We start from the raw sequence: 12,364 nt of genomic DNA, 5'->3' as shown, positions 1-12,364 counted from the left end.
CTGAACCAACCAAGGCCTGCTCCTGGCACAGACTGGTACAAGGTCACAAGTTTTTACCACTGTGTGTCACACTTGCCAAGTGGTCCTTCCCATGTGCCTAACTTGTTACAAGCAGGACGCAAGCAAGCAGCACGCAATTGAAATCTACTCCTGCTCTGAGCTGCCTTAGATTTCTCATCATCTACCAATCAATACAATTGATCATATAAACTGAAACATGAACCAGCTATCTGTAATATATAGACACATGGAATATACAGAACCTGGAGTTATTTATCCTTGCAAGCTCACAAAGTTGTTATACTGGCCATTTACCAACAATGAAATACTAGTTTTCTAGGTTTTTAGGAAATTAAAGACTAGATATAAAATATCAACTATTGTAAATAGCCTGTATAGATTTAGAATAAATAGAATATACATGATACCAATTACAATATTATTTTCTGTCTCCTCCTTGTTAGACTGTAGTGTTAGTGATTCTGCAATATCCGCTCCTACAGTGCCAGGATCAGGATCAGCTTCCCTTCCAGGACTCAATGACTCCAGTTCTTCCAGCACAACCCATGGGGCTAGCCAAAGCTTACATGGAGAGGGAGGAGGGCCAGGAGGTCCATCCAAGGCTCCCTCCCAATACGTTTATGTCTTCACAACATATTTGGCAAACACGTGAGTGTTTTTTTGCTAGTCATTATGACAAATGAAAATAATCATATAATATAAAATCTAGAAAACTTAAGTAGCTTAACAAAACGAAAAAATTGAAAAAAGCATTAAAAAAAACCTTAGTAGTGTTGGATCCCAATGAGATTATCTATAGAGTGAAGTCCTAAACTACAGTCTATTAGTACCCAGTGCTGTATTTTGTTTTATCATTCTAAATATTTGATTAATATATAATTAAAAAACATATTTTTTTTTATCATGACTGGTGTGGTACATGGAGTTTGTAATAGTCTTTGCTGCCTTATTATTTTTTAAATTTTTTACAACAACATTTTGGCTTCAGATAGTTTTTGGATATTGCTTTTATAAAAGAGGAAGACATTAGTTTCAAAATGTCAGATAACTTAAAGAAGTAAATGCAGAATATTTACTGGCGCCGAATCTCTGTTTAATACTATTTAAGAGAATGCATTCTCCTTTTTCCTCACAGGGCAGCCGAAGCTGTTTTACAAGGCCGTGCAGATTCCATTCTGCTTTACCACCAGCAAAATGTTCCTCGAGCCAAGCTGGATGAGGTAAACTTACCTTCATTTGCAGTATGCCATTCTCATGCGCATACAAGTATTTCATTTATACCACTGGGAACCTGGGTCTTATCGAAAAGATAATAATTAAAACATAGTATAAACCAATAACTAACTGTATACAAGGTTTGTTTATAAAATAATGCAAGCCTTATTTGGATTTTTTCACTTCTTGGAGGGTCAAGGGCTCCTTCTGTTTGCAGAGGCTTCTTGAAAAGTGAACTGGTCTAGACATTCAGAAAAAGCCAGCATGAGGGAGTCTGTATACCCAGTACATCTTATTTATATGATCATCTTAAAGAAGCCATACAATATAAAGATATAGGGTTATTGATGGTCAGAGACAGGAAAGGCATAATTTATTTCTGTATTTATTTATTTTTTTTACCTTTTTATTTTTAGGACCTGTTACATGTTTTTTTTTTTTTTCAGTCATATTGATATCCTTTTGCAGGATCCTACTTTACTACCTTGGCATAACAAAGTATTGGATATATGTAGTAGTAGTATTATATAGTGTAGTTTATGTCTTATATATTCTGGGAAGATTTAAAGGGGTACTCTGCCCCTAGACATCTTATCCCCTATCTAAAGATATCCGGCCTCAAGGACCCCCCGTGATCTCCGTGCAGCACCCTGCATTCTCAACAATATGTATGTATATATATAATTTGTTACTTAGGTTTTTAACATATATTGCCTATATTTTACCAATGTTTTAACAAATTTGTATATTTTCATTTATTTAGGATGTACTCCAGAAACCACCCAGCACTCCAGAGACAGCAGGAGAGAATTCTGTGCCCACGCTACCACCTTTAACTTCACCTGCACCAGCCGATCATCAAACAAGCACACCGATCCAGGCTCCTCCCAGTGTCTTACAAACTGAAGCAGCAGTGGAGGAGACAAGACAAGAATTGACCCCAAACACAGTGGGAAATAACAATAGCCGCCCTGCCAGTAGCCACTCCAATCCGCCACCTGCATCTTCTGCCCCTTTACCTGTCGATGACCCTGGACTTCTGGAAACTACGCAAGAGACCACAGTGACACTGAACACAGAGGGTCTTTCAAGAGAGCAGCTGGAACATCGGGAACGTTCACTTCAGACTTTGCGGGACATAGAAAGGCTGTTACTTAGAAGTGGTGCTGATAGTGAGTCATTTTCAAGGCAAAACACAAGTCCAGTAGAAGGATCTGTACCTTCTCATCCTCCTCCTCATGTTCCCTCAAATCCACCAACCCCAATAAAAAAGTACGAAGAACCCCTGCAGTCAATGATCACACAGACTCAAAGTTTGGGAGGTCCAGGAATGGAGCAAGAAATGGGAGGTCCTCCATCAGGACCAGACATGGGTCATCAGATGAGTCTTATGATGCAGAGGTTAGGACAAGACAGTCTTACACCAGAGCAGGTTGCATGGAGAAAACTTCAGGAGGAATATTATGCTGAGAAAAGGAGGAAGGAAGAGCACATGACTATACATGGGAGGTCAGCACCTGATTTGATACTCCGGGGACCTCCTCCACCATATCACAACAAGCCTGGTGAACAGTGGGTTGGTAATCGGTTACCTGGACCCCTGGAGGGACAGGAAGTCATGCAAATGAGAGGTGGAGGGATAACATTCCAGGGTCCAAGATTTCCAGGTAGATATGGACTCATGCAAAATATTCCAATGGACACCATGGGAACTATGCAGAGACCAGGTAGATGGCCTGAAGATATGACACCAATGGGTGGTGGGCAAGGCAGCTTTCCACAAAGTGGAATGGCATACCCAGGAGGAGGTCAAGGAGAGGTGGAGAGTTTTTTAAATCCTTCTACCCGTGATGAGTTTTTGAGACAACAGCTTTTAGAGAAACGTTCACCTGTTATGCAGAGACAGTTGTCAGTACCCAGTGGACAAGGCACAGATATGGAACGAATGATCATTCAACAGCGTCCAGGTGACCCTTCTATGTTTCAAGGAGATGGTTTAGGTAGTGACTCTACCATAGGCATGGATTTTGGAGGGTCCCGACACATGGTAAGCCCCACCATGGGTCGTCCAGGACTAGGCAGGGAACTGGAATCAGCAGGAGGAAGTGGAAACCTCAATATGAACATGAGTGTAAACATGAATATGAACCTTAACCTTCAGATGACGCCCCACCAACAGATGCTACTGTCCCAGAAAATGAGGAATGATCTAATAGGTTCCCAAGCAGGTGTAGGATCAGAAGAGATGGTTCGGTCAGCACGAGTGCAAAATGGCAGTGGAATGACAGGCGGTGGCCAGAAGATGGTAGTTCAAGGTCAGTTTTCTCAAGGGCAGATAGGCTTTTCCGAAAGAAAGGGTCTATATAACAGCATGCAACAGAAATTAAGTATGTAAATGTTTGAACCAGATCACAATTCTGTGGGGAGCACAACAGAACTCAATGCCGACAACTGGCATTGGTCTAGTTCACATGACTACAAACAGAAGTATAATTGGCAGTTACCTATTGTTACCCATCCTAATTCTCCTATACTTGAACAAGTCAGTTCACCCCTTGTCTCTTTCCTCCAGTCATAGCTGTGCTCCATCCCTCCACCCCCATTTACTTATAAATCTACTCAATTACTTAAGTGGACACTCACCCTGTAGTTATATACAGTGGGGATCAAAAGTTTGGGCACCCCAGGTAAAAATTTGTATTAATGTGCCTAAAGAAGCCAAGGAAAGATGGAAAAATCTCCAAAAGACATCAAATTACAGATTAGACATTCTTATAATATGTTAACAAAAGTTAGATTTTATTTCCATCATTTACATTTTCAAAATAACAGAAAACAAAAAAATGGCGTCTGCAAAAGTTTGGGCACCCCACAGAGTTAATTTATTGTACTACCCCCTTTGGCAAGTATCACAGCTTGTAAACGCTTTTTGTAGCCAGCCAAGAGTCTTTCAATTCTTGTTTGAGGTATCTTTGCCCATTCTTCCTTACAAAAGTCTTCCAGTTCTTTGAGATTTCTGGGCTGTCTGTCACGCACTGCTCTTTTAAGGTCTATCCATAGATTTTCAATTATGTTGAGGTCAGGAGATTGTGAAGGCCATGGAAAAACCTTCAGTTTACGCCTCTCGATGTAATCCCCCGTGGATTTTGAGGTGTGTTTATCCATTTGTAGAAGCCATCCTCTCTTTTACTTTTTCACAGATGGCATCAAGTTAGCATCCAAAATTTGCTGAAATTTTATTGAATCCATTTTTCCTTCTACTCATGAGATGTTCCCTGTGCCACTGGCTGCAATACAACCCCAAAGCATGATTGATCCACCCCCATGCTTAACAGTTGGACAGAGGTTCTTTTCATTAAATTCTGTTCCCCTTCTTCTCCAAACGTACCTTTGCTCATTCCGGCCAAAAAGTTAAATTTTAACCTCATCGGTCCACAGAACTTGTTTCCAAAATGCATCAGGCTTGTCTATATGTTCATTTGCAAAGTTCAAACGCTGATTTTTGTGGTGAGGACGTAGAAGAGGTTTTCTTCTGATGACTCTTCCATGAAGACCATATTTGTACAAGTATCTCTTTATAGTGGAATAGTGTACCACAACTCCAGTGTCTGCCAGATCTTTCTGGAGGGATTGTGCAGTCAAACGTGGGTTTTGCATTGTTTTTCTCACAATCCTGCGAGCTGTTCTGTCTGATATTTTTCTTGATCTTCCAGATCTTGCTTTAACTTCCACTGTTCCTGATGACTGCCATTTCTTAATTACATTCCGAACAGAGGATATTGACATCTGAAAACATTTTGCTATCTTCTTATAGCCTTCTCCAGCTTTGTGAGGGTCAACTATTTTCAGTTTCTAGACAACTGCTTAGAAGAACCCATGGTGCTGATTGTTGGGGCAAGGTCAGATGAGTCTGGGCATTTAAAACCTTTGAGATTGACATCACCTGGTCTTCCCAGATCATGATTGAGAACAATCCATGACACTGGCAGGTCTAAGCTTTGCAAAGAGGGCAGTGCATTCTGTAAATTCTGCAGGGTGCCCAAACTTTTTTTGTTTTCTGTTATTTTGAAAGTATAAATGATGGAAATAAAATGTAACTTTTGTTGACATATTATAAGAATGTCTAATCTGTAATTTGATGCCTTTTGGAGATTTTTTCATCTTTTCTTGGCTTCTTTATGCACATTAATACAAATTTTTACCTGGGGTCCCCAAACTTTTGATCCCCACTGTATGTTGATAATTTTAAAAGCAAGTGAATGGGAAAGTGTCTGATAATTACAGAAGGAACACTATATTAAAAGTTTTATTTGGTGACAGGTACCCTTTAAATGGAATAGCAAGGGGTAGGCATGAATCCTGCTGCTGCACCCCAGAGGCTAGTTGAGCAGTATATGAATGATATATTCTGCTATTTTTTTTTTATTTACTTTACTTGTCTGTGTTTTGTTGTTTGCTTGATCTCTTTGTATGGCATGTCACTTTTTTGTAGGACTTTTTTTTTTTTACATGCATACATTTCTATAAATGAATTATATTTTTTATGTTAGGCATTAATCTGGTCATACAGATTAAATATGTGTCTGCCAAACCTGTTGATTTCAGCAGAAGCAGGGTAATGGCAGTACATATCTAAAAAGATAAATACTGTTTCTCTAAAGAAAACCTATAGCACACTCATCCACTGATATCTATTTCCATTATTAAAATTAAGTTCATGACCATCTGACTTGTTTCTAAGTTGTCAAACTATAAGCTGAAATATCTCAGGGACAGAAGAGCATATCGAGAAACTGTAAAAAGGTGATTAGAGCACCCTAAGCTATTTAATGTTAGTAAAATCATTTTTGAGGGTAGCAACAGGTCATCTTTAAGACTTTATCATACATCATATAGTCCTTAATTTTATTATGTTTTCTTTTAGATGGTGTACCAACCCAGAATCCTTTATCCTTGATGATGTCACAGATGTCTAAGTACGCCATGCCTAGTTCCACCCCATTGTATCACAATGCAATTAAAACAATTGCTACATCTGACGATGATCTACTACCAGATCGGGTTCTCCTTCCACCTGGTAGTCAGCAAGGTAAGAATTTTGCCTGCCAATTGCACTGGGACAATTTTCACACTTCTGATACACACTTACACATTTCATATACAAATAAAGTAATGAAATAAATGTTGATACTAAACATTTATATTGTAAAATGCCATCTAGTAGTTTACATCCCTGACCATCTTCTTCTTGCATCCAACATTAATGTTACAAAAATAAGGACTGTTCATGTTCGTAACTAAATGTATAACCCAACAAATGAGACCAGAACTTTGATGCCTGGACAGTATTCACACTTTTGACACACATAACACCTCTACATACCCAAGTATTTTCTAAAGGAAAAATACCTGGCATAGCATAAAAATGCCATTTGCCCCTGGGTACACCTAACCCTAAGGGTACGCAGCATCTCTCCATGGGGTACGCGCACAAAAATTCATAATGGCGTCCGCTGTAATACCTATTCTTATGGGGCCTGACAAAATACCATCCCCACGGTGTTAATACCTCTGGCCGGTATTATGCTAGACATCGCATGAATAGGCATTACAACGGGAGACATGTCCGGAAAGATTGTGGGGCAGGCGGAGAAGGTTTGGGGGAAGAGAGGGGGCGGACCTCCCCAGCACATTTCCCACCCTGTGCAAACCCTCGTGTCTACGTAGATCCAGGAATGTGTTTGACCTCACAGGCAGAAACAAACAATTGCAGAGTCAGCTCTGTGATCACTATAAGCTTGCTGCCTCCCTGCTCCATTCTGTAACATTACCATGAAATAAAATATATCAATTCTTGGCCAAAAGGTATCTCCCTTCCCTGCAATCTGCAGTCCACTGCCTGTTGTTAGGTTAAAAATGTCTCTAGTAACAGACACAGCAAGATGGAACACAGGAAGTGGATGCGGGACTTAGCTACTGCTATATGCAGGAGAGGGGATGAGAAAAAGAGAGCAGTTATAAGCTGTGTACCTACAAATAGATCTTGTGTTATGCTGTGATTGGACTGTGATGGCAACTAAGGCAGGGAGTCCCTCTCTGTGTACTACTAGGAAACCGCTATGCTCTGGTCCCATCTCCAGAAATAGAGGAAATTACAAATAGCTGTGAACCATGAAAGGGGCTCAATCACAGCCGTGAGAGTAATAAAATCCCCTTGTCACTTCCCTTAAAGGTTAATCTAACCAAACCATGCATGCAAAATATTTTAAAAAGTACAGGCAGAAATTAGGGAATTTATAGGGTAAAGACCATGTAGCATAATTGAAGATTTTCCTACCCTTGATGACGGAAAATATAGATTTTATGAAAGACAGGAGGCAAGCATTATAAGGCAAATTCTTTCTTTACTGCAAATCATAGCAGCCATAAAACGTGAGTAACAGTGTAAAGAAAAAAGTTAGATGGCACACGCAGGTGCTCAGATGTCACATAAACACCTGCTAGTATAACAGGTAACCAATAGGTGAATACAGTAGGTTATATAAGGACCTGCAGTACAATACCGGTCCTCTTTCTTTGTAAATAGTAATAATAAACAAAAGTCCAACATAACAAGTCGATAAACAGTCGATCACATGTCATCAGATGAAGATGAAGGTCCCCGTGGAAAAAAGTCCGATTCCGGATGTCGTTTCATCGGAAGAAGAGATGATAAGCTTGACAAATCAGTAGTAGGCAGAACCAGGAAGATATGAAGGAGACCATGCAAGTGCCGAAATCAAAATCTTTAGTACGCTGAAAAGAAAGCAAAAAACATTATAGGGATGGGAAATAGGGAGGGATAATGCTCGCCTCCTGTCTTTCATAAAATCTATATTTTCCGTCATCAAGGGTAGGAAAATCTTCAATTTTATATCAGACAGGAGGCTCCCATTATAAGGCAAGTTCAAAGCTGTAATAAATAGCATAAATTATCATCATTAAAATATACCATAAGAATATTACAATAAAGACATTGAGACATGAGGTTCAGGTCTATAATAAAACGTTTTAAAAGTAGATTCTGAAGACCAGTCTGCTGCCATGAGCAGATCTGATAAAGAACCTCCTGATTGAATTAAAGGAGAAGTCCAATGCTCACAATAAAAAATAAACTAATCCCTAAATGTAGCCCCAGCTCATACCTTTTGATAGAGCCCCCAATCGTGCGATTTGGTCCAGCCGTTCGCTTGCAACGCCGCTCTGAATTTCCCGGTACTTCCGGGTTCTGTTCACATGTTTTTCAGCCTGAATGACTACATCTCCCACAATGCCCTGGTAGTATCTCCGGTCCTATTCTCCCTCCCTCTGCTCTTCCCTAGTGATAGGCGTTTGCTGAGCTGAGCCTATGGCAGCTCAGCTCAGCGCATAAATGAATAAATTACTTAGGGAGGAGAAGCCGACTCCGGGCTGGGAGGCCGGCACAGCCCGCAGTGACTCATGGGAGCTATGAGTCACCGGGCTAAGATGGCGCCGAATCATGAAGAAAACGCGGTCCAGCGTCATCAAAGGACCCAGCTTCCGGCCGGATGGAAACGCAAGGAGAAGTCCGGGAAGAAGAAGATATGGATAACCTAAGTATATTACAATGTAATATAACTTTGCTTCATGCTCCATTTCCCCCATAAAAGGTTTGCGTCGGAGTACTCCTTTAATTTAGTAGAGACAGCGCCCCTAGTTGAATGAGCTCCAAACACTGAGGTATCAATGTGGGCGAAGGACATAACTTGTCTGATCCAACGGGCTAGAGTAGCCGAAGATACAGGTAAGTGTGGTTTACAGAAGGAAATGAGAAGATGAGGTAAAGAAGGAGGTCTAAGAGATTGAGTCCTTGATTCATATGATTTAAGACAACGAACTACACAGAGTTTTTCCTGATGTGGAAAGCATGGATAAAAGATTTCATGAAGATTAGTCTTAGTTTGTCTATGTATGGTAAAGACTACCCCGGAGGGAATGAAGCGTCTACAAGAGATGTCCAAAGCTTTGACATCAGATACCCGTTTAATAGAAATGAGACCGAGGAGTGTAGTGAGTTTAAAAGATAAAATTTTAAAGAGAGATCTTCATTATCCTCCCAAGAAATAAAGAGGTTAAGAACTAGATTCACATCCCATGTAGATTGATATTTGGGACGAGGGGGACGTTTAAGATGAATTCCTCTTAGGAGTTTACAGACCAACGGGTGTTGGCCGACAGGAATGGAATTGATAGAGTCATGATAAAAAGAAATGGCAGAACGATATAGGTTGATGGTACGGTAGGCTTTACCTGAATCAAAAAGAGATGAAAGGTAATTTAATATTTGTGGGATAGGTGCCGTAACGGGATCCAGATCCCGTTGTGTGCACCAATGAGTCCAAAATCTCCAGGCTGATCGGTAAGCCGATCTGGTACCTGGAGCCCAGGCTTCTGAGAGGATAGCTCTAGTTGATGACGAAATTTCTGAATCGAATGCGTTTGGCTCGAAATCAACCATGCCACTAGGGACAACTGGGATGAGAGGATGTGGATTGTTCGATGGATCTAAGAGGAGGCTCGGAAAGGATGGGATGAGTCTCGGGAAGTCCACTAGCATACTGAGAAGTTGGGGAAACCAAGCCTGTGTTGGCCACCAAGGAGTTATTAGGACAATGTTCGATTTCTGGAGGAGAACTTGGGTAAGTATCCTGGTGATCAGAGCGAATGGGGGAAAAGCATATAGTGTTTGGGGTGGCCAGGGTTGAAGGAGAGCATCTACTCCTAACGCTTCCGGATCCGGACGCCAACTGAAGAACTGAGGAAGTTGACGGTTTAGGCGAGATGCAAAGAGGTCTAAATGAATGGGGCCCCATAAAAGATTGATCTGTTGAAAGATTCCGGGATCCAATCTCCAGTCGCTGGAGTCCACTAAATACCGTGAATTCCAATCTGCTACGAAATTGGAAAGACCAGGAAGGTATTCTGCTTTCAAAACAATCTCCCTGTCTAAACAAAAATGCCATAGATCTTTTGTTAGATTGGCTAGACTTTCCGATGTCGTGCCTCCCAGGCGATTGATATATTGGACAGCAGAGATGTTGTTCAAGCGAAGGAGGATACAACAATGAGATAGGTCTTTCGCAAAACTCTTCAATGCGAAAAATCCTGCTAAAAGTTCTAAATAATTGATATGAAGGCAGGATTCCGAAGGAGACCATTTGGGCTCCCCCACCTATCAGACTTGCGTCTGATTCCAAGATAACGTCTGGTCTGGAACTGAAGATAGTTTTCCCGTTCCAAGCTTGTACGTGACCAAGCCACCAGAGAAGTTCCTCTTTGGCTTCTGGGGATAGGGCTATTTCGTCTGAATAGCCTAGACCTTCTCGTAAGTGTTGAATTTTTAGCCGTTGGAGAGCACGGTAATGCAAAGGCGCTGGAAAGATCACTTGAATTGAGGCCGAAAGGAGGCCTACTATACGAGCAATTGATCGAAGGGAAATTAGATTCTTGTTGAGAACGGATCTGATCTCCTTCCGTATTGTTTTGAATTTTTTCGGAGGAAGACTCAAAAGAGTGGAATTGGTATTGATCAAGAAACCTAAAAATTCTAATTCCTGAGTGGGAGTCAGAACTGATTTCTCGAAGTTGATGAGAAAACCTAGATTCGATAAGAGAGAGATTGTCCAATTCATGTGACGAAATGCAATGGATCGGGAAGAAGCCATAATGAGGATGTCGTCTAAATAAATTATTAGACGGACTCCTCGAGATCGTAAGAGGGCTACTATGGGTTTCATTAGTTTCGTAAAACACCAAGGGGCTGATGAAAGCCCGAATGGGAGACAAGTGAATTGCCATTTCACAGTTTCCCAGATAAACTGAAGGAAGTGTTGAGAAGTAGGATGGATAGGGACGGTTAGGTAAGCGTCTTTCAGATCGATCTTTATTAACCAGTCTCCTTGAATGAGTAGATCTCTTAAAAGATGGATTCCTTCCATCTTGAAGTGCCTGTAATGGACGAAATTGTTCAAGAGGTGGAGATTTATAACTGGTCTGTGACCTCCATCCTTTTTCTTTACTAGAAAAAGATTGCTGATGAAACCTGGAGAGTCCCAGGGGACCTGAATTATGGCGTGTTTGGCAGACAGATCTACGATCTCTGATTGTATTAGATATCGATCTTCTTTTGAGAAGTGTATGGGATGAGGGAGGTGAAGTTGTATTGGTGGAGACATAAATTCTATTTGGTAACCATTCACTGTTGACAAGATCCATAGATCTGATGATATTATTTCCCAATTTTGGGAAAAATGTAGGAGTCGACCGCCTACTGGAGGAGGGGAAGAAGATAGGTAGCTTACCTGAAGGTCTAGATCTTGGAGCCCCTCTGTGGCCACGAGCCCTCCAGGAGCGTCCTCGGAATGGGAAGAATGGAGGCGGTTGGGTAGTTGGTGGGAAGAATGTAGGTCTTTCCTGAGGTTGCTGGGCAGGGCCTCTATAGTGTCCTCTTGTAAGAGGGGCCCGGCTGGGAAAACGGCCCCTGCTTTTCCCAGCCCTTCCAAAAACCTTATTGGAGAACACCTTTTTAAGGGAAGACTGGGCCTTATCTAAACTAGAAAAGAGTCCCACATATTTTGAAATTTCTTTTATAAAGTTTTCTCCGAAGAGAAAACCTTCTGTGGATTTTGAAGATTTTTTATTGGCTAAGTAAGTCTATTGAGGGTCAAGTTTCAATAGAATTGAACGACGCCTCTCTGCAAAAGGCCTCGTTCACATTTCCAAAGAGACACATGGTCCTGTGTGCCCAACCTCTAATGGTTGGTACATCAATGTGATTGCCTGAATCATAAGCCTGCTCTATAATGTCCAGAATTCTAGAGAAGGGACCCAAGATATCTAGGAATTTATCCTGACATGCCTTAAAACTTCTGTCAAGACCTTTTTTTTTTTTTTATATATCTGGTTAGAATGGGGTCCAATTCGGGTGTCTGAGCAGCATTAGATGATACACAGGGTCTCGGGCATTCTGCTCTCAATTTATTCCTGGCTTTTTTATCCAGACTTTTCCTAAGCCAAAAGGCAATGAATTTCTCAACCTGAGGGTTTAGAGTCCATTCACCCGAGCGGG

At 41.1% G+C, this 12,364-nt stretch overlaps 1 protein-coding gene across 3 annotated transcripts in view; it reads left to right on the top strand.

Moving 5' to 3' along the window:
- The window catches only part of BCL9L (BCL9 like), a 65,611-nt gene that overhangs the window by 43,817 nt on the left and 9,430 nt on the right, over positions 1–12,364 (top strand). For all 3 annotated transcript variants that reach the window (XM_056542123.1, XM_056542124.1, XM_056542122.1), the window contains 4 exons: positions 465–669; positions 1,157–1,241; positions 2,000–3,551; positions 6,161–6,325. In XM_056542123.1, the coding sequence (XP_056398098.1) occupies positions 465–669; positions 1,157–1,241; positions 2,000–3,551; positions 6,161–6,325 (2,007 nt within the window). The remainder of the gene's footprint in view (positions 1–464; positions 670–1,156; positions 1,242–1,999; positions 3,552–6,160; positions 6,326–12,364) is intronic.

The sequence above is a fragment of the Hyla sarda genome, chromosome 10 (genome assembly GCF_029499605.1).
Source record: "Hyla sarda isolate aHylSar1 chromosome 10, aHylSar1.hap1, whole genome shotgun sequence".
NCBI lineage: Eukaryota > Metazoa > Chordata > Amphibia > Anura > Hylidae > Hyla > Hyla sarda.
Note: the sequence above shows the minus strand (reverse complement) of the source record. Positions and strands in the feature narration are given on the sequence as shown.